General features: G+C 43.9%; 1 protein-coding gene across 1 annotated transcript in view; it reads right to left on the bottom strand.

Annotated features, from left to right (window-relative positions):
- Window positions 1-838: 838 nt before the first annotated feature.
- Window positions 839-22,913, bottom strand: part of HMGA2 (high mobility group AT-hook 2) — a 353,027-nt gene continuing 330,952 nt past the window's right edge. Inside the window, exon 5 of the mRNA XM_069764688.1 lies at window positions 839-3,669. Within this exon, the coding sequence (XP_069620789.1) occupies window positions 3,625-3,669 (45 nt within the window). The 3' untranslated portion in view covers window positions 839-3,624. The remainder of the gene's footprint in view (window positions 3,670-22,913) is intronic.

Here is a 22,913-nt window from a genome sequence, read left to right as displayed (position 1 = left end):
TTTTGGACATTTTTGTGTATGTTACACATGTTTAGTATATTACCTCACTGGTTGGTACATAAGACATTTTTTTGTTCCTTACCTTATTACATGCTTCTTCACAGGTTTTAGCTATGTATTCAATATTACATCTGTTTTCGTAGCCGAACTGGTCAATATATTCTTAATTAGTTCACGTCTTGCTACACATGTCAATTACATCTTTAGCTTACTGCCTATTTCTTCACTGTATACAGTGGATATCGGTATGTGTTTTAATGGTTTTGTACTTGTATTGTCTCTGATACAATTATCATTATTTTAGGTGTGCTCACCACTATTGTATTGCTTTTTCCATGGTAGTGTTCCAGACTGCTGAGGAGTCACAACTGATGACATGATGACCAGACGCAGGAGCAGAGAGCTGGCCCAGGAGCAGCAATAGGTAAGTATGGCTGTCTTTGATCTTTATATGAACAGGAAACAGATAAAAAATGTAAATGGACAACTCCTTATACATTTTTTTTTAGATTGCTATTATACCCCATTTGGTTTATAATAATTCTTTTGGTTTTCCCTCACATAATGAGGGACTAGGCACAACCCATGGACAGGTGTGGTGCAACTTCTAGTGTTTCTAATCATGTACATGAATTACAGTTTGCCATAGGCAATTACACCCTAAATAAAGATTATGGTTATTATTATTTATTCCATAGAGTTGGTGCGGCTACTAACCGCTACTCTCAATAGGACTTTATGCACTCTCCACTAGCTAGCTACTAAAACAACTCCTAGGCCTGGTGAAACATGTTGGGGAGGCCTAAAAGGTTGTTTTAGTAGCTAGCTAGTGGAGTGTGCATAAACTCCTAATGAAAGTAGTGGTAGCAGCCCCACTAACTCTATGGAATAAATAATATTATGTAGGATATTAGAGACAAATCCAGATGATCAGACAATTTACTTATTAATATCCTAGTGGTGGATACTCACTAGCTTAGCAGATTTTAACTTAATTCTTCTTTAATAGTTTGAATTAAAAGTTATATTTTACCTTAATCTTTAGATAGGGTCTAATTGCCTATGGCAAACTGTAATTGATGAGCTTACCCTATGCAGGTTTTTGAACAGCAATTGTTGTGTATCTAATCATGCACAGGCACTTTGATTCTGCAAATTTTTTTTGTACTAACTACATTGCAACTATTAATTTGTTATCCGTCATAACTTCCTGATGTCTTCAATTTTGAATACATACATTTGGTAAACCTGAAAATGCCAAATTCACAGAAAAAAGCAATTTATTCTGTGCAGATGAATCATCATGGCCACATGTGATGGAAATAGAGCCTGTCACTAAAAAGGTGTATGTGTCATTTTACTGAATGAAAAGTACAATCCGTTCAGCAAACAAACAACTATGTGCATGCAGACATCGTAAATCTATACTTTTTTTCTTGAAAAAGTTCTAGACAATGGGGTCATGTATAAAAGCAATACACTAAAGAGAAATGTACACTCTATTGACAAAGTATTGGAACACATCTACAGAACTACATAAATTTGAGCATGGTAAGAGGATGCCAACATTGTGACCAATCAGTTTGTGAAATTTCTTCCCTTTGTAAATGTTACCCTATGGAGCAGATGAAAGTGTTCTAAGTTGGAGTAACAAATCAAACTTCTCTATTGGCAGTCTGATGGATAGACTGGGTTTGGCAAATGCCAGAACATTTCCTGTCTGACTGCATTGTGCAAACTCTAAAATTTGTTGCAGGAACGTTATGCAATACGATTGGTTTTAAAGGGTTGTTTTCATCATACTAAAATGTTTTGGAGAATTGCATGCTTCCAACTTTGTGGGAAGTTTTGGAAAAGCCCTTTTCTATTCCAACATAACTATACCCCAGTGCACATAGGAAGGACACAGAGCCTTGACAGCAAGCCCATGGAACACCTTTGGGATGATCTACAATGGAGATTATAAACCAGTCCCTCTTATTGTATTTTAGTGTATGACCTCTCCAACGTTCTTCAAGATGAATCGACAATGATTCAAACATACATATACTCCAATGTCTTGTGGAAAGTCTTTCCACAACAGTGGAAGCTGTTACAGCTGCAAAGGGGGGGTCTATAGTGCCTATGGATTTGGAATGGGATGCCATAAAAGCTGCTCTAGTTTTAATGTTTAGGTTTTCCAATACTATTATCCATATGCTATGGCCAGGAACATATATTCCACATATCAACCATTTTGACAGTTAATTAAATCCTATTTCTTCTTATACATGACACCAATGCATAGATGCATTTTTGAATTTCCTTTGCGAAAACAGTTCTGCTTCTGAGTAGATATTGAAATGTGCATTTTCACCTTCAAATATCTCCAATGTAATGAAACCAGGGGGAATTCTTTTAGACTGTTTTCCTTTAAGAGAACGGTCTAAAAATACTTTTATCTGCAACTATTTCACACTAGAAACCTTTTATGAAATCTTTAAAAAAAATTTAAATAAATAAATTATATACATGCCATGAATGGCTATGTTGGCACAAAAAATTATGTGTCAAGATTTAACTGCCATTCTGACATTTTACGTGTATTTTTCTGTATACATTAATAAATAGGTTTATAGATCTAATGTGGCTGGTATTCTTTGAAAAATCATGTCACAATGGCTGCAAAATTATATTTAAATATTTGTGCCACGTGAGCCATTCATGGCATAACAATAGGATATGTGGGCCAGGTGGACAGAGATAGAGACTAAACTTTCAAAAAGTATCATACAGCTTTTGCAGCATGGATCTTTAAAGTAAGTACACCAACCTATAAAGTGGGCAGTTGGTGTAATGAATTCTGGAGACAGATTAGTTTTTCTAGCATTCTACACTTGCAAAAAAATGGCAAAAAGCAGGAATATTATTAATTTGGTAATTTTTATGGTACCTAAAAAAAGAGAAAACCTATATAATGCAATATAGTTTTAAAGATCAACAGGTAAAACAGTATTGTCTAGTTTTAATAATTTGGTTTTTATCCCACAATTTTTCATGAAGTATAAAAATATGAATGAATCAGCAGTCACTAGCTGTAAGACAAAGGTAGCAAAAATTTGGGGTATCAAAATTGTCAATCTTTGGTTTCTATGGGATATTTATCAAATGAAAATGTTAGCTGGTTGAAAACTACTTAAGGATATCCACCAAGCTTTCTAGTTCAATGCCCATTTTAACGTACTTTATGTTACAAGTATCTGGATGTTTATGCAGTGCAATGAGTGGCAAAACTAAAATCTGACATAAAAGTGTCTGTCCAACAAAATACTTGATTAGTAGGTTAAGAATAAAACAGCATTTAAAAAAATATCACCATTTCTGTCCCCGTTTTACAGCAGTTTTTTTTCTCAGCATTAAAACTTGGACAGTTAAAGAGTTACAAAGAAAGTAATGAAGCAACATTCTTATAGAGGTTGGGTGACTTTGTTCCTTCCCTTAAACAAGAAGTGGAGAGATGTTGGTGGTACAAATTAAGTGGTCAAGGCAGTATCTTCATTTCTGAGATCCAGATAAACTGAAGGGACTGAATCTGAACCTAAGAAACAACTGCTTTTTGAGGTAGAATTTCATGTCGGTTGCGGTTTAATCGTCTTCAGATTCATGTGAGGAGGCCTCTTCTCTTTTACCCTGTAAGAAAAAGTAAAGTGATTGAAAATAACCAAATTTGTCAATCATGATTCAACATAGAAAACTGAAAGGGATAAAGATAAAAAAAAAAATTGGTGGTGTCAGTTGTTAAAAAATAAGCACCTTTAACAGTGATTACTGCAGTTTACTTTCCTAGGTAAAAGACAAGAACTCACCACAGACCTTAAAACAATATTTTATGGTTCCTACATTGTATTAATGTAGAGACACAAAACATTGGGCCTAATGCTGTGTTTCTATGTCGTATTCCTGTACCATGTTGGAACAATACAGTTTTGATGACACGTCTGCGGTGAGTGCCACGTTCACTTTCCATTACTGAAAATTTTCTACTGTGTAGTTCTTACAGTTGAGCACCACTGTGTGTGAAATCTATAGCATCAAGTGAAGTGGAAAGTGTGAGAGACAGCGATGTGGAGGTTTTTGTTATATATACATATAACAAAAACATAGGATCCTCTTATTTGAAGCATAGACTGCATGAGATTTATGTGGAATTATATTTTCATGAACATACTGGTCTGCCCAGATGTTACCGTTGATCATGTTGTGACAAACTATCCCTTCTATACATACCGTATATAATGGCACAAAATAATATCTATACAGGTAGAGTCTCATTTATTTAATGCAAACTGCAAGATATATGGGACTTAAAAGTAGGGCAAACAGATCAAGAAATGGAAGTCAATAAGCACAAAACCCCAATTTCAATCTTAGCAAGTGAGTAACACTGGTCAGATATACACTGACAGGCCCCTGAGGAAGCCACCGTCAGTGGCGACACGAGTCAGGCATTTCTCTGCCACAACAATGGTAACCATATGTGATGCAGTGACCCATGTTACAGCCAAGGGGCGCTGTATGTGCGCGCCTCAGGATACGCATGGAGGCGTATCTGGCCTGGTGATAATGAAACAGTGTCCGGCATGATTGTAAATGGCTGGTATGTGTCGCAGAAGGAGTCTGCGCTGTAAGCCTGTAGTATTGTTGTTCTAGGACCTGTAGTCTCCCACAAGTATTTGTATAGTTAAAAGGGAGGCTTGCAGGGTTAATTGGAGAGCTGGGCGGGACTGACTAACCACACACACCTCCCACCTATGGGGGTGGTTACAGCTACATAATATGACCAGGGTTTGGTCACATGTTCAGAGTGTATGGACCTGAATGGCCAGAGTGTGAAGTCCTGGATAGCATGTGTGTTGGAATGTCCTGGAGTGGACTGGATTCCTGGAAGCACATGGTGAGGCTACGGACTGAAGGCTGGTGTATTGGAAATGCCTGGGACTGGACTTCCTGAATAACGCACGGAGAGGCTGTATCTGCAGAGTCTGTAATGGCTACTGTGTTGGGGAAGCTACAGAACCTTCTGCGGGTTTGGACTATCAGAAGGGCCCTGGTCACAAGGATGGTGATCCCAGTTAGGCAGCTTCCCTGGAAACCCAGACTGATAGGAGTCAGCGTGTGGAGCAGGAGCTCCTGTAAGGTAACTCCAGATAAAGGGGGTTACGGGCAGAGAAGTATCTGCCATTGGAACAGACTGTCAGTGCTTATGATGTTCCGGTGATGTAAATAATGAACTGATCGTGGTGCGGTTTATGATGTTTAATAAACTGGTTAGACTGTTTTTGTGAGAAACCGTGCCTGAGGGCTTTAATCCCATTGCCAAGCGAGTGTCCCCCAACACACTCAGCGCTATCTCACACATGGACTGAGTCTTGGACTGTGTTGCCAAATGTATGAGCGCTATCTTTTTTCAAGCAGCTTGAGACCTTTTGCCTTGTCACCTACAGTGGCATGTAAAAGTTTGGGCACCCTGGTCAAAATGAATGTTATTGCGAACAGTTAAGCAAGTTGAAGATGAAATGATCTCTAAAAGTTAAGTTAAAGATGACACCTTTTGTATTTTAGGCAAAAAAAATATATATCGTAATTTTTTACATTTTAAAAATTACAAAAAGCAAAATAGGCCAATGAAAAAGTTTTGGCACTCTGCATGGCTAGTATCTAGTAGCACCCCTTTTTAATAGTATCAGAGCTTGTAAATGCTTGTTGTATTCAGCGCAGTGTCAACTCTTGTTTGAAGGATTTTCATCCATTATTCCAGTTCGGTGAGATTCCTGGGTTGTCTTGCATGCACTGCTATTCTGAGGTCTAGCCATAACTTTTCAATGATGTTCAGATCAGGAAACTGTTAGAGTCATTGTAAAACCTTCAGCTTGCGCGTTTTGAGGTAGTCTATTGCTGATTTTGACGTGTGTTCAGGTTCATTACAAAATTTGAAAAAGCCATCCTCTTTTCAACTTCAGCTTTTTATCAGATGGTGTATGTTTGCATCAAGAATTTGTTGAAATTTCATTGAATCCACTCTACCTGTGGAATGTTCACAGCGCCATTGGCTGAAACAACCCCAAAGCATGATTGATCTCCCCCATGCATAATGGTTGGTGAGATGCTCTTTTCCTGATATTCTGTGCCCTTTTTCTCCACACATATCTTTGTGGCCAAAGAGTTCCATTGGAACCTAATCGGTCCACAGGACTTGTTTACAAAATGCATTAGGATTGTTCAGATGTTCTTTTGCATACTTCTGACACTGATTTTTTTCTGGTGAGGACGCAGGAGGGGTTTTCTTCTGAAGGTCATATTTGTGCAGGTGTCTCTGAACAGCAGAAAAATCCGCTACAACTCCAGACTGCTGAAGGTCTTTTGCAGTCAAGCGGGGGTTCTGATTTGCCTCTCTAGCAATCCTATGCACAGCTCTCACTGAAATTTTACTTGGTCTTCCAGACCTTATCTTGACCTCCACTGTTCCTGTTAACTGCCATTTCTTAACTACATTTCAAACTGAGTAAATGGCAACTTGAAAACACTTTGCTATCTTCTTATATATAGCCTTACATTACTTTGTGGGCCTCCACCATTTTCCTTCTCAGAGTGCCAGGCAGCTGCTTTGAAGAATCCATGGCTGCTGTTATTTTGCACAAGGTTGGAGGAGGCTAGGTTTTTACAAAGCTGGGATATTTGCATTACCTGGCCTTTCCTAACTATGATAGTGAATAAGCCGTAACCCTAACCGACTAATTAAGGTCTGAAACCTTGGTGAAGTTATCTGACAACACAAATCTCCACAGGTACCTAAACTTTTGCATCAGCCTATCTTCCTTTTTGTAATGTTTAAAATGCAAAAGATGACTATGTATGTATATATATATATATATATATATATATATATATATATATATACACACAGTTTTTCTCAAAGGTTTACATACCCCGACAGAGAATGTTTGCTTTCTTGGCCATTTTTCAGAGAATATGAATGATTCCACCAAAACTTTTTCTCTACTCATGCTTAGTGGTTGGGTGAAGCCATTTATTGTCAAACTACTGTGTTTTCTCCTTTTAAATCATAATGACAATTCAAAACATCCAAATGACCCTGATCAAAAGTTTACATACCCCATTTCTTAATACTGTGTATTGCTCCCTCTAACATCAATGACAGCTTGAAGTCTTTTGTGGTAGTTGTGGAGGTTCTTTATTTTCTCATGTGGTAAAGCTGCCCACTCTTCTTGGCAAAAAGCTTTCAGTTCCTGTAAATTCCTGGGTTGTCTAGCATGAACTGTGCGATTGAGATCTCCCCAGAGTGGCTCAATGATATTGAGGTCAGGAGACTGAGATGACAACTCCAGAACCTTCACTTTGCTCTGCTGTAGCTAATGACAGGTCGACTTGGCCTTGTGTTTTTGATGGTTGTCATGTTGTAATGTCCAAGTACATCCCATGCGCAGCTTGCGGGCCGATGATTGCAAATTTGCCTCCGGTATTTGCTGATAACGTGCTACATTCTTCAACTTTGACCAAGTTTCCTGTGCCTTTGTAGCGCATACATTCTCAAAACATCAGCGATCCACCTATGTGCTTTACAGTAGGAATGGTGTTCCTTTTATCATAGGCCTTGTTGATCTCTCTCCAAATTTAACGTTTATGGTTGTGGCCAAAAAGTTCAATTTTGAGATACTTTGTGGCATTTGCACAGTAATGGCTTTGTTCTGGCGACTTGACCATGCAACCCATTTTTCTTCAAGTGCCTCCTTATTGTGCAACTTTTAACAGCCACACCGCTAGTTTTCAGAGAGTCCATTATTTCAGCTGAGGTTATTTGTGGGTTTTTCTTTGCATCCCGAACAATTTTCCTTGCAGTTGTGGGCAACATTTTAGTTGGTCTACCTGACTGTGGTTTTGTTTTTACAAAGCCCCTGATTTTCCATTTGTTAATCACAGTTTGAACGCTGCTGACTGGCATTATCAATTCCTTGGATATCTTTTTCTATCCCTTTCCTGTTTTATACAGTTCAACTACGTTTTCTTGGCTCACAATCCAGAAATGTAAGTGGCTGGATGAAAGCTGCAAGAGTCTGTCTGGATCCCAGAAACTCACTCAGCTTTTATGCACAAACACTGATTGCAAGCAAACAGGTCACAGGTGAGGATGTTACCTTTAGTAGCCATTCAAACCCATTTGTGTCAACTTCTGTGCATGTGATCAGGCCAAAATCACCAGGGTATGTAAACCTTTGATCAGGGTCATGTGGATGTTTTGGGTTGTCACTATGATTTAAAAAGAGAAAACACAGTAGTTTGACAATAAATGGCTTCACCCAACAAATAACCACAAGTGGCGAAAAAGTTTTGGTGTTATCATTCATATTCTCTGAAAAAAGGCAAAGAAAGCAAAAATTCTGCCGAGGTATGTAAAGTTTTGAACACAACTGTATACACTGACATTTGAAACGGTAAATGTGCAAATGCTAATAAACATTGTGACCTTTTGTCTCTTTTAGGATGCCAACCTCTGATGCCAGGCAGGTTCATCTGATAGGGCAAGAGATGACAATTACGAGAAAAATACTTTTCCTACTTTGCCCTATCAGATGAACCTCCCTGGCATCAGAGGTTGGCACCTTAAGGCTGTGTGCACACGTTCACGATTTTTTGTGTTTTTTCGTTATAAAAGCGCGATAAAACCGTGAAAAAAAATGCATACATTAAGCATCCTATTATTAGAATGCAATCCTCAATTTTTGTGCACATGCTGCGTCTTTTTCTGCGGCAGAATCGCATTCCGTAAAAAAAAACGCAGCATGTTCATTCTTTGTGTGGAATCGCGGGGATTCCGCACACATAGGAATGCATTGATGCGCTTACTTTCAGCATGGGGCTATGCCCACCATGCGGGAAGTAAGCGGATCATGTGCGGTTGGTACCCAGGGTGGAGGAGAGTCCCCGGCAGTCTTCCCGCTCCTCTCCTCGTGATGCTCCCGTTTCCAATAATGCCTTGCGGCAATGACCTGTGATGACAAAGTGGTCTCGCGAGACCGCTACGTCATCACAGGTCATTCTCTCAATGCATTACTGGGAATGGGAGCATCGGGAACGCTGCGAGGGACGCCGGAAGGTGAGAATATCACAATTTTTTATTATTTTTAACATTATATCTTTTTACTTTTGATGCTGCATAGATGAGATAGATAGATGAGATAGATAAGATGTTCAAATACAGTGACAAAAGACATCCACCCATCTGAACCGCAATTACCCTGTATGAACATGATTTCAATTTAGAAGAGAAATGGCGTGAACTTTGGGTCAGTGCAGTAGACGGTGAGCCTCAAACATTTCCTCACTGTTAGGGCTAGCGGAACGCACCGAGAAAATAGAGATGTTTATTATAAATGGTGCGTTCGCAGCCCGGGGTCCACCGTGCAGGAGGAACCTGCTGCTAGCGAATGGCGGCACTGTTAGGCGGTATAGGCTAGCTCTGTTACTCCACAGAGTAGCCGTGAAAGGGAAGCACTGCGCCCTGTTAGCCTCACAGGAGCACAAGCTTACTGCCAAGCTGATAGCAGTCAGTGGTTATGCAACATGCAATCTCCTCACCGGAGGTGCCGGTATTCTAGGGGCTTATTTCAGCCGGGTCCCTGAACACACTCATACATAACCACACTGGCGCAAAGCACATATATGAATTGATACTAGCGCATGGCCGTGCGGCCATGCGAGCCTTAAATAGTTGCAGCACGTTTAGGACCTTTCAAAGGACCAATGGAGAGCTGTAGTACCTGAGCATGTGACCCCAGATCTCCACTGAGAGATCTTGCCCTGGGCATGCTCAGAGTGCAAAGCAGGATTTAGTCCTAGCACCTACAAGGACCTTAGCTGCAGTATCTGATCATGTGACCCTCGATCTCCACTGAGAGATCTTACTCTGGGCATGCTCAGAATGTGAAAAGCAAGACTTAGCCCCAGAAGCGTCCGCTCGCCGCTGCCCAGCACAGACTTCAATGGCAGAAGCAGGAAATGCAGCAGTAACTCTTAGAACAGAGTCAGACTGAGCGAGACGCTGGGATCGACATCTCCGCTGAGCAGGCTCCACTGAGGCAGGAGAAGAATGGGAGACCGCAGCGGAGATAGCCCGAGATTCCCCCTGTGCAGAGGCAGGAACTCGACCCCTAACATTACCCCCCCTCCTAGGGCCCCCCTCCTTGGGCCTTGCTACGTTCGAAGGCAGCAATGAGCTGCGGAGCCCGAATGTGCTCAGCAGGCTCCCAGGACCTGTCCTCAGGACCATAACCCTTCCAGTCCACCAAATAAATTTTTCTGACACGTAGCACCTTGCACCCCAAAATAGCGTTTACCTCGTAATCGTCCATAGATGAACCCGATGTCCCAGGAGATGACTCGGAAAACTGGGACATATATACGGGTTTCAAGAGGGACACATGAAAGGTGTCGGTGATACCCAGGCGTGGCGGAAGGGCCAAACGATAGACCACAGGATTAACCTGTTCGAGGACCTTGAAGGGGCCCAAGTAGCGAGGAGCAAACTTAGTGGAGTCAACTCGCAGCCTGATGTTATGGGCGGAGAGCCACACCAAGTCGCCAGGAGCAAAGGTCGGAGCGGGGCGCCGATGTGCATCGGCGAAGGACCTCATTCTCTCCTTGGAGGCCCGAATGGCATCCTGAGTGCGGTCCCAATTATCCCGTGCCTCCACAGCCCAGTCTGCCACCCTGAAGTCGGCGGAAGACACGGGCATAGGCACAGGTACCCGCGGATGCTGACCATAGTTGAGGAGGAATGGGGTTTGTCCAGTGGATTCGGCTACGGCGTTGTTCAGTGCAAACTCTGCCCACGATAGCAAGGATGCCCAGTCATCTTGCCTGGCTGAAACAAAATGTCGCAGGTATGTGACCAAGGTCTGGTTGGCCCTCTCTACCAACCCATTCGTCTCGGGATGATATGCGGAAGAGAGATTTAACTCAATACTGAGAAGATGACAAAGCTCTATCCAGAACCGAGACGCAAACTGGGGACCCCGGTCACTGACAATTTTGTCTGTTATACTATGTAGGCGGAAGATGTGTTTTATGAACAACGCTGCCAAGGCCCGTGCAGAAGGTAACCGTGGTAGCGACACCAAATGCACCATTTTTGAGAAATGATCGGTGATGACCCAAATGATGGTACAGCCGCGAGACTTGGGTAAACCCACAACAAAGTCCATCCCGACCATCTCTCAGGGCCTGTCTGCCACCGGCAAGGGATAGAGTAACCCAGCTGGCCTTTGACGAGGAGATTTATTTTTGGCGCAGGAGACAGACGCCTGAATATAATCTCTGACATCCCGGACCATATGTGGCCACCAGTACGCCCTCGCCAGCAGCTCAGAGTGTCCACCCACCCTGGACGAATGAGCCCAAGAGAGAACCTCCGGTCACAAATTAATGGGCACAAAAGTCTTGCCCGGAGGCACAGACTCTAGCGAAACCGGCGCTACAGTTCTCAGACTCTCTGAAGGGACAATAAGCCGAGGCTCCCCCTCAGATGACACAACAGAGTGAGAGAGAGCGTCAGCACGAATGTTCTTCTCCCCAGCGAGATAATGAAGGGTGAAGTGGAACCGGGAGAAGAACAAGGACCATCTGGCCTGGCGAGAATTTAGCTGCTGGGCTGTTTGCAGATATAACAAATTTTTGTGGTCCGTGAAGACTTGAAAGGGAAAACGAGCCCCCTCCAAGAGATGTCTCCATTCCGAGAAAGCCAGCTTCAACGCTAGCAACTCCCTGTCCCCAATGGAATAATTCCTCTCCGCAGGTGTGAAGGTCTTGGAGAAGAAGAAGAAGCACGGATGCTTCCGACCTTGAGCATCCTTTTGGAAGAGGACTGCTCCTGCACCAACGGAAGAGGCATTCACCTCCATTATGAATGGCTTATCAACATCGGGACGATGTAGGATGGGAGCGCTAGCAAAACAGGACTTAATAGAAGAAAAGGCCCTGGAGACCTCTTCAGACCACAATTTGGTATTTGCTCCCTTCTTGGTGAGGTCTACTAAGGGAGCTACCAAAGTTGAGAAGTGGGGAATGAACTGGCGGTAATAATTAATGAACCCCATAAAGCGCTGCACCGCTTTAAGAGAATGGGGTTCTTGCCAGTCCATCACAGCCTGTAGTTTGGCAGGATCCTTAGCCAATCCCTGGGCGGAGATGATATAGCCCAGGAAAGGTAAAGACTCCTGCTCAAACATACACTTCTCCAACTTTGCATAGAGAGAATTTGCCCATAAGAGGTCGAAGACTCTGCCAACATCTCTCCGGTGGGAGTCAATATCTGGAGAAAAGATGAAAATATCATCCAGATAGACTACGACCGAGGTGGAAAGCATATCCCGGAAGATGTCGTTGACAAAGTCTTGGAAAACGGCTGGGGCATTATAGAGCCCGAAGGGCTTCACCAGATACTCATAGTGCCCATCTCTGGTGTTAAACGCCGTCTTCCATTCGTCCCCCTCACGGATGTGAATCAGGTTATAAGCGCCCCGCAGATCTAATTTGGTAAATACCTTAGCTCCCCTTAGCATATTAAAAAGCACAGAAATCAGGGGCAACGGGTACTTATTCTTAATGGTGGTGGCATTAAGACTCCTGTAATCTATGCAAGGATGTAATTCTCCGTTCTTCTTCTGCACGAAGCAGAAACCTGCCCCTGCTGGTGACACTGACTTCCTAATGAACCCTCTTGCCAAATTCTCCTGGATGTATTGGGACATGGCCTCCGTTTCCGGAAGAGAGAGGGGATAGACACATCCCCGAGGAGGTTGTGCTCCAGGCAAGAGATCTATAGGACAGTCATAGGGGCGGTGAGGCGGGAGGGTCTCCGCAGCCTTTTTGGAGAAGACATCTGCATAGGACCAATAGTATTTGGGAAGAGAAGAGAGATCTGCGGGTATCTCAGTGGTGGAAACCTGAACGCACTCTTTCACACATCTGCCCATACAGGATTCACTCCAACCCAATATGCTCCCAGAGGACCACTCAATATGTGGGGAGTGGAAACAGAGCCAGGGTATTCCCAGCAGAATCTCATCCATTCCCTCGGGAAGGACAAGAAGGGAAATTATCTCCTGGTGGGATGGGGACATAGCTAACGTGGAAGGGACAGTCTGGTGTGTGATCTGAGATGGAAGTGTTGACCCGTTCACTACTCTAACAGTCACTGGTTTGGCGAGCATCACCAGAGGTATTGCATGGCGCAGAGCAAAAGCCGAGGACATGAAATTCCCCTCTGCTCCGGAGTCCACACAAAGCTCGACTGTTAGAGAGTAAGAGCCTAATATGATTGTCCCCCTGAAGGACAGCTTGGAGGAAAATGCCGCTGTGTCTAGAGAACCTCCTCCAACGGTTACTAGACGCGATCGTTTACCCAACCGCAGTGGACATTTATTGGCATAATGTCCCTCTTGTTGGCAATTTTTGCAAACCACGGGTACTCGAGCGGTCCGAGACTTGGGTCCCGCTCGAGAAACCTCCATGGCCTCATAGGAGTCGGACGCCTGAACGGAAGATTCTAGAGGTCTGGCAAAGGTGGGAGCCAGCCGAAACCTCTGCCTACACTGGGCCCGCTCCAACCTCCGCTCGTTGAAACGGAGGTCGATGCAGGTAGATATAGAAATAAGCTCGTCCAGTGTGGTGGGAATCTCCCTGGTGGCCAAGGCGTCCTTCACATGGTCTGCCAGTCCTCTCCAGAACACCGGAATAAGGACTTCATCCGGCCACTCCAGCTCCGAGACCAGAGTCCGGAATTGGACGGCGAACTGGCTGACCATGGACAAACCCTAGGTTGTTGCCAACAATTGGGACGCGGTATCGTGGGTGACACGAAGTCCCAAAAAGACCTGTTTCAGAGTGTCCAGGAAGAGAGGAGCACTGTTGTGAGTTCCGTTCTGGAGCTCCCTCCTGTGGTTGCTAATGGTATGTTTGCGAGTTCTGCCCTTGGGCTCCCTCTGGTGGTTTCGAGTGGAACTGCTGCTCCGTTAGGTAGTTGTAGCAGCTGCCTTCACTAATCGCCTTGCCTGGGTTTGTTATTTAAACCTGCTCTGGGCTTTAGTCCATGCCTGCTGTCAATGTTCTTGGTTGGATTTGATTCTTCCCTTGGATTTCTCATATGGCCAGTCCTTGTCTGCAAAAGATAAGTTTTGCTAGTTTGTTTGTCCATTTGTTTGGACTCTATTGCTTTGCATTTTGTCTCTTTGTCCAGCTTGTCACTATGTCTTATTTAGGCTAGCTGGAAGCTCTGGGAAAGCAGATTTGCCCCTCCACACCGTGAGTCGGTGTGGAGTTCATTTTTGTAAACTCTGCGTGGATTTTGTAGTTTTTAATACTGACCGCACAGTTTCCTTTGCTCTCTGTCAATCTAGTTTAGTATTGGCCTCCCCTTTGCTGAATTCTAATTTCATTTCTGTGTTCATCATTTCCCTCTCCTTTCACAGTCAATATTTGTGGGGGGCTGTCTTTCCTTTTGGGGTGTTTCTCTGAGGCAAGATAGCTTTCTATTTCCTTCTTTAGGGGTAGATATATATCTTAGGCTGTGACGAGGTGTCTAGGGAGTGTCAGGAATATCCCACGGCTATTTCTAGTTGTGTTGTTAGGATTAGGGACTGCAGTCAGTAGAGATACCACCTTTTCAGAGCTGTTGCATGTTGCGTTTTAGCCACTAGGTCATTTCAGTGTGGCCTCTTAACCACCAGGTCATAACAGAGCACTCTGCACCACACGATCATTGCGCTCCCATAGCGGCGTTGCCCACTCCAACGCCCTGCCGACAAAAGGGACAAGATAAATCCCACTTTCGCCCGTTCCGTAGGAAAACGTGCAGCCATAAGCTCAAGATGTATGGAGCACTGACTCACTGTCACCAGCAAACTTGTCTGGAAGCGGGAGACAGGATAAAGTCAGAGCAGGGGTGGCAGAGGACAAACTGGCTGCAGCTACACTTGCAGCATGAACAGCGACTGCGGTAACATCCACAGCTGAGGTTGTGTGCTCGAGAGCCGCCAACCTACCCTCCAGCTGCTGGATGTTGAGGGCAGAGCAAAGTACTGCAGTGCGCAGGCGCTGGGCTTCTCTCTGACCTTTCCCGGCGCCTGCACACTACAGTACTTAGCTTTGCCCTCAACAGGGCAGACAAAGTACGCCGGAGCCGGAGCGTGAAGACCAGAAGAGGATGTCATCTGATGAAGATAGGAGGCCCTGGATCGCGACGCCCATCGGACCAGAACCGGCCCGGACCTCCCCTGGGTGAGTATAATCTAACCTCTTTTTCTCATCTTTTAGGATACATCGGGGGCTTATCTACAGCATTCAAGAATGGTGTAGATAAGCCCTTGATGCTGGTGGGCTTAGTTCACCTTCCATTTTGGGGATGACAGGTTCCCTTTAATAGAGCACTGCCACAAACCTAATGCAATTGCTGATCGGTTTGCATGCAGCTGATAATTTGTAACAGCCGCGATCACACTATGTTCACTCAGCATTCATTTTAATAGCATTATTTTACATATCACTCGGAACATGATGTGAAGGAAAGGAATCAGCAGCTGCTCTAAGCTTAGTCTATGATACCTGTTTACACGATGGTCTGAAAATGTTTATGAAACTACAAAACTTTAGCACAACGACAAATGAGAAAATAATTATTATTTACAATTCTCAATGAATTGCTTGATTTAATAATTTCCATGGCAGTCACTTGGTATGAAATGTCCTTCAGAGCAAACATGTAAAACTGGCGGTTTAATGGAGTAAAAAACATTTAACAGAAGAAAAATAAAAAAAATGCATAGAGTGGGCCAGCATCTGATGTCTCAAAGAAAACGAAAGAATAGATAAAACTGAGTGGGTTGTTCTTGCTGGCAATAAAACTATATGGTGATAAGTGTTTTAATCTCCAAAGATCTGTCAGCTATGCAACAATGAATACTTGTTCTAGACACCAAACAGGAAACGAGAGGAAATGTAGCATATGCAAAGCTGGCATAAAAACCTAGACCTAGCGTCAAAACTGAAACAGAGATATCTTATATATCCTTTTCCGATTTCATTGAATTTCTAATAATATACATAGTATACATACATATTTTTTGCACAAGAAACAACATGTTTATATTCTTTTACTTCCTTCCTGCAGCTGGCTTTTCAATAAAACAATATGTGGTATTAGGATAACCATTTTTTTTTATATAAACAGCGTAATACTAATGCCTACCAGACTGAAAGGGAACATTGTCACTTAACCCCTTAGTGACAGAGCCAACGGATCCCGCTGATTCTGACATTCTTTTTTCGTGACATATTGTACTTCATGTTAGTGGTAACATTTCTTTGATATTACTTGCGATTATTTATGAAAAAAACGGAAATATGGCGAAAATTTTTAAAATTTTGCAATTTTCAAACTTTGTATTTTTATGCCCTTAAATCAGAGAGATATGTCACAAAAAATAGTTAATAAATAACATTTCCCACATGTCTACTTTACATCAGCACAATTTTGGAAACAACATTTTTTTTTGTTAGGGAGTTATAAGGGTTAAAAGTTGACCAGCTCATTTTTACAACACCTTTTTTTTTAGGGACCACATCTCATTTGAAGTCATTTTGAGCGGTCTATATGATAGAAAATAACGAAGTGTGACACCATTCTTAAAACGACACCCCTCAAGGTTCTCAAAACCACATTCAAGAAGTTTATTAACCCTTTACATGCTTCACAGGAACTGAAACAATGTGGAAGGAAAAAATGAACATTTAACTTTTTTTTGCAAACATTTTAATTCAGAACCATTTTTTTTATTTTCACAAGTGTAAAAACAGAAATGTAACCATAAATTTTGTTATGCAATTTCTCCTAAATGCGCCAATACCCCATATGTGGGGGTAAACCACTGTTTGGGTGCACCGCAGAACTTGGAAGTGAAGGAGCGCCGTTTGACTTTTTCAATGCAGAATTGGCTGAAATTGAGATCGGACGCCATGTCACATTTAGAGAGCCCCTGATGTGCCTAAACAGTGGAAACCCCCCACAAGTGACATTATTTTGTAAACTAGACCCCTTAAGGAACTTATCTAGATATGTGGTGAGCACTTTGAACCCCCAAGAGCTTCACAGAAGTTTATAACGTAGAGCCGTGAAAATAAAAAAATCGCATTTGTTTACACAAAAATGATCTTTTCGCCCACAAATTCTTATTTTCACAAGGGTAACAGGAGAAATTAGACCACAAAAGTTGTTGTGCGATTTCTCCTGAATACGTCAATACCCCATATGTGAGGGTAAACCACTGTTTGGGCGCACCGCAGAGCTTGGAAGTGAAGGAGCGCCGTTTTACTTTTTCAATGTAGAATTGGCAGGAATTGAGATTGGACGCCATGTCGCGTTTGGAGAGCCCCTGATGTGCCTAAACAGTGGAAACCCCCCACAAGTGACCCCATTTTGGAAACTAGACCTCCCAAGGAACTTATCTAGATGTGTGGTGAGAACTTTGAATGCCCAAGTGCTTCACAGAAGTTTAGAATGCAGAGTCGTGAAAATAAAAAATATTTTTTTTTCCACAAAAAAAGATTTTTTAGCCCCCATGTTTTTATTTTCACAAGGGTAACAAGAGAAATTGGACCCCAAAAGTTGTTGTCCAATTTGTCCTGAGTATGCTGGTACCCCATATGTGGGGGTAAACCACTGTTTGGGCGCACGGCAGAGCTCGGAAGGGAAGGAGCGCTGTTTTGGAATGCAGACTTTGATAGAATGGTCTGTGGGCGTTATGTTGCGTTTGCAGAGCCCATGATGTACCTAAACAGTAGTAACCCCCCACAAGTGATCCCATTTTGGAAACTAGACCCCCCAAGGAACTTATCTAGATGTGTGGTGAGAACTTTGAATGCCCAAGTGCTTCACAGAAGTTTAGAATGCAGAGTAGTGAAAATAAAAAAATATTTTTTTTTCCACAAAAAAGATTTTGTAGCCCCCAAGTTTTTATTTTCACAAGGGTAATAGGAGAAATTGGACCCCAAAAGTTGTTGGCCAATTTATCCCGAGTACGCTGATGCCCCATATGTGGGGGTAACCCACTGTTTGGGCGCACGGCAGAGCTCAGAAGGGAGGGAGCACCATTTGACTTTTTGAGCGCAAAATTGGCTGTCGTGTTTGGAGACCCCCTGATGTAACTAAACAGTGGAAACCCCCCAATTCCAGCTCCAACCCTAACCCCAACACACGCCTAACCCTAATCTCAACCCGATCCATAATCCTAATCACTAACCCTAACGATAATCACAACCCTTACCCCAAAACAACCCTAATGTCAACCCTAACCATAACCCTTATCAAAACCCTAAATCCAACACACCCCTAATCCTAATCTCAACCCTAACCTCAAACCTAACCCTAATCCCAATACACCCCTAATCACAACCCTAACCTTAACCCTAATCCCAAACCTAACCCTAATCCCAAGCGTAACCCTAATGCCAACCCTAACCCTAATACCAACTCTAATCCAAACCCTAACCCCAAATCTAACCCTAACTTTAGCCCCAACCCTAGCCCTAACTTTAGCCCCAACCCTAACCCTAAGGCTACTTTCACACTTGCGTCGTTTGGCATCCGTCGCAATCCGTCGTTTTGGACAAAAAACGGATCCTCCAAATGTGCCCGCAGGATGCATATTTTTGCCCATAGACTTGTATTGCCGACGGATCGTGATGGATGGCCACACGTCGCGTCCGTCGTGCACTGGATCAGTTGTGTTTTGATCAGTTGTGTTTCAATGTAACATTTTTTTGTACGTCGCGTCCGCCATTTCTGAATGCACATGCGTGGCCGTAACTCCGCCCCCTCCTCCCCAGGACATAGATTGGGCAGCGGATGCGTTGAAAAACTACATCCGCTGCCCACGTTGTGCACAATTTTCACAACGTGCGTCGGTATGTCGGGCCGACGCATTGCGACGGCCCCGTACTGACGTAAGTGTGAAAGAACCCTAACCCTGAATTTAACCCCAACCCTAACCCTAGCCCTAACCCTAATTTTAGCCCCAACTGCTCTTCTCCTGCCGGACGGCAGATGGTGACAGATGGCGGGCGCACTGCGCATGCGCCCGCCATTTTCTTTTGCCAAGAAGACCAGGAGGAGCAGCAGGAGGATCCAGGGACACCGGTAAGTATAATAGGGTCCCCGAATCCCCCTATTTCTCTGTCCTCTAATGTGCGATCACATCAGAGGACAGAGAATTACACTTTGACTTTTTTTTTTTGCGGTCGCCGGTAAACAGTTAATTACCGGCGATCGCAAAACACCGATCATGTTCTTTGGGGTCTCGGCTACCCCTGGCGGCCGAGACCCCAAAGATTCTCCCGGTGCCGGCTGGCGGGCGCATTGCGCCCGCCATTTTGAAGATGGCGGCGCCCACCGGGAGCCACGAGGCGCACCGGGGGAAATAGGTGAGTATCGGGGGGCTATCTGGGACCCCTTTTCTCTGTCCTCTGATGTGCTATCACATCGGACAGAGAAATTAAAAAGAAATCGCGGTTTTTTTTGCGATCGCCGGTAAACGGTTAATTACCGGCGATCGCAAATGCGGGGTCGGTAAAACCCCCCCCAAATCATGTTCTCTGGGGTCTCGGCTGCCCCCGGCAGCCGAGACCCCGGAGACAATCCGACTCTGGGGGGCGCTATTTACTTTTTCCGCAGCGCCGTTAATTAACGGCGCTGTGGTTTAAGTACCCTTAGCGGCCGCCGTTAAAAGGCGTATCGGCGGTCGCTAAGGGGTTAAAGAAATGCTATTTACCTGTAGATATAGTGGTAACCTGCAGGTAAAAAAAATTAAATCCTGTGTAGCCAGCTTACTGGAAGAGTGGCTAGAGGGAGAAAATGATGTTTTATTCTCCCTGTAGCTTCTCACTTCCAGTCATTAGAGAAATGCAGGGGCTTTTACAGTCAACGTTCACAACACAGTAAGTGCACTGTAATCATTCTCCAGCACTTTATTTGATAGCCTGCTCTCCAACATATTTATGGAGAGCAGGCTATCAATCAATGTAGCAGTTAGGGATTACAGTAATGCTTTTTGTGTAGTAGCTGTAGTGAGAATAAAACTTCATTTTCACCCAGTAGACACTACTTCAGTATAGACAGTGTTTAAACACTATCTACGTGCAGATTACTCATAAGCTTTTTTCGAGGTGACAGGTTCCCTTTAGGTTAAGTTCCCATGATGAGCTTTTGGCAAGTATTTGTTGTTGCAGATTTTCTGCAGGATTTTTGCACCTTAAGAAATTAGGTTACTTGCTTGTTTTAAACAAAGTTACTTTGTTTTTGATACTCCTTGGTATTTTGCTTTGTCAATACTTTATTGATATAGCCATGTGCGGATCATATGCTTTTTGATATGTTTCCCTGCTACGGAAATACACTAAAAATGAATGTGTGTTTATTACTGTAGGATTTTCAGCATCTGATTCAAGTCTATGGGAAAAATCTGCACATAAAATTCAGCGTACCCACAGAAGAATTTGACAACAACTCACCAAAAGCTCATCATGAGCACACAGCATCAATGTCTGAATGTACATTAATTGATCTACAGCAGACCTGGGCAAAGTGTGGCCCACATCCGGCCCTCTGGCTGTTCCAGTCTGGCCCGTGAACCAAGACAACCGAGCGGCTGAAAACCGTGGCCCACGGGCTGCACCGTGCCCGTCTGCTTGTTGTCTCCGCCTGCCCCCTGCCCGCTGTCTCCGCAGTCACTCTCCATCCACACTGACTGCATTGGTGGAGGAGGGGACTCCGGCCACTTCCTCCACCAATGAGCGTGTGAAGCAGCTGATGCGATGACATCATGTCATCACGTCAGCTGTGTACTGCAGAGAGCCAGCGCACCGGAGACAGAAGCAGAACAGAGCGCCGTTGGAAAGGGAGAAAGGTGAGTGTGTTTTTTTTTTTTAGTTTATTTATGTGTATGGGATGTTTGGCTGCACATGGGGAGGCTGTATGGGTCTTATGGACATAGGGAGGCTAAGTGAATCTTGACATGGGGAGGCTATCGAAGTCTTATCATGGACATGGGGAGGCTATGAGGATCTTGACATGGGGAGGCTATGAGAGCCTTATGGACATGGGGAGGCTATGGTGGTCCTATGGACATGGGGAGGCTATGGTGTTCTTAAGGAAATGGGGAGGCTATGGTGGTCTTATGGACATGGGGAGGCTATGGTGGTCTTATGGACATGTGGAGGCTATGGTGGTCTTATGGACATGGGGAGGCTATGAGGATCTTGACATGGAAATGGGTAGATTAACATGAACATGGGGAGGCTGTGTGGGCCTCAGATGCTAGCCCAGGGGAGGCTGTGTGGACCTCAGATGCTGGCCCTGGGGAGGCTGTGTGGGCCTCAGATGCTGGCCGTGGGGAGGCTGTGTGGGCTTCAGATGCTGGCCCTGGGGAGGCTGTGTGGGCCTCAGATGTTGGCTGAGGAGAGGATGTGTGGGCCTCAGATGCTGGCCCTGGGGAGGTTGTTTGGGCCTCAGATGCTGGCCCTGGGGAGGCTGTGTGGGCCTTATACATTGTATTAAAGGGGCTGTATTCGGGTTCAAATGGTATATATGGGGATGTTAGCATACTTATATGGATCAATACTAAGTGATATAATTAATATTAATATAATAATTAATATGTTGATATTAATATTGAGTAGAATTAATTTCAGCCTATTGGTTCAGCCCTCCATAACAGTCATTGTCTCTCATGTGGTCCCTCTACAGTAGAAACACACACACACACACACACACGGATTAGTGTAACAGATAATGATTTTACATTTAAATTTGCAAAGGTTCTCAGAAGCTATATTAATAGCAATTAATATGGCCATGAACATTTTACCTGATGCCAGCTGAACATGTTCTGTCCGGACCAGCAGACCAGATAATATGTATAGAATGTGCTATGACTTTTCTCAGTCAACAGATATCAGCTAAAACAAAATCATGCTTTTGAATTTCAAACATTTTTGTTTTTAATGGAGATAAACCACTGGCAGCAGCTTGCTCACTTAGACCACGTGCACACGTTCAGTATTTGGTGAGCTTTTTTCCTCAGTATTTGTAAGCCAAAACTAGGAATGGAAAAATGCAGAACTGGTGATGGGTTTCTATTATACTTTGTCTCTGATTGCTCCACTCCTGGTTTTGGCTTACAAAAGGAGTGGGCAATTCATTTTCCCGAGGTATCACATGAGAGACCATGGCTGTTGTGGAGGGCCGAACCATAGGCTGAAATGAATTCTGCTCAATATTAATATTTTCATATTAATTATAATTATTTTATATTCATGATAATTGTATCACTTAATATTGAGCAGAATTAAGCTTGCTAACAACTCCCTATATACCATGAGCCATCACACAGTCTGTTTACAAACACGTGGTCAAAAGCCACGTTTCAGAGGTTCCTGTTCAGTGACATATGTATTGCACTATCCTCCTCTAGAATTAATGCCTCTATGGCAGAGTTGGGCAACCTGCAGGCCACATATGGCCTTCTGGCTACTCCAGTCCAGCCTGCGGACAGAGACAGCCAAAGGGCTGAAACAGTCACCCACGGGCCGCACCATGCCCTAACCCGCCGTCCATTCGTCCACCGCCACCCCTTGTCACCACTATTTGCATCCTCAGGATGAAGATAGCAGTGAACACATTGGGGGAGGAGCCGCCAGCGGCTCCTTCTTCCACTAGTTAAGCCAGCTGACTAGTTAAGTCAGCGTCGCTTCTGCTGTGCGGAGACTCATTGCACCAGAGATCGGAGCTGAGCACCAGGGGAACAAGGGGA

The sequence above is a fragment of the Ranitomeya imitator genome, chromosome 4 (assembly GCF_032444005.1).
Source record: "Ranitomeya imitator isolate aRanImi1 chromosome 4, aRanImi1.pri, whole genome shotgun sequence".
Lineage (NCBI taxonomy): Eukaryota > Metazoa > Chordata > Amphibia > Anura > Dendrobatidae > Ranitomeya > Ranitomeya imitator.
This window is presented reverse-complemented; position numbering and strand designations above follow the sequence as displayed.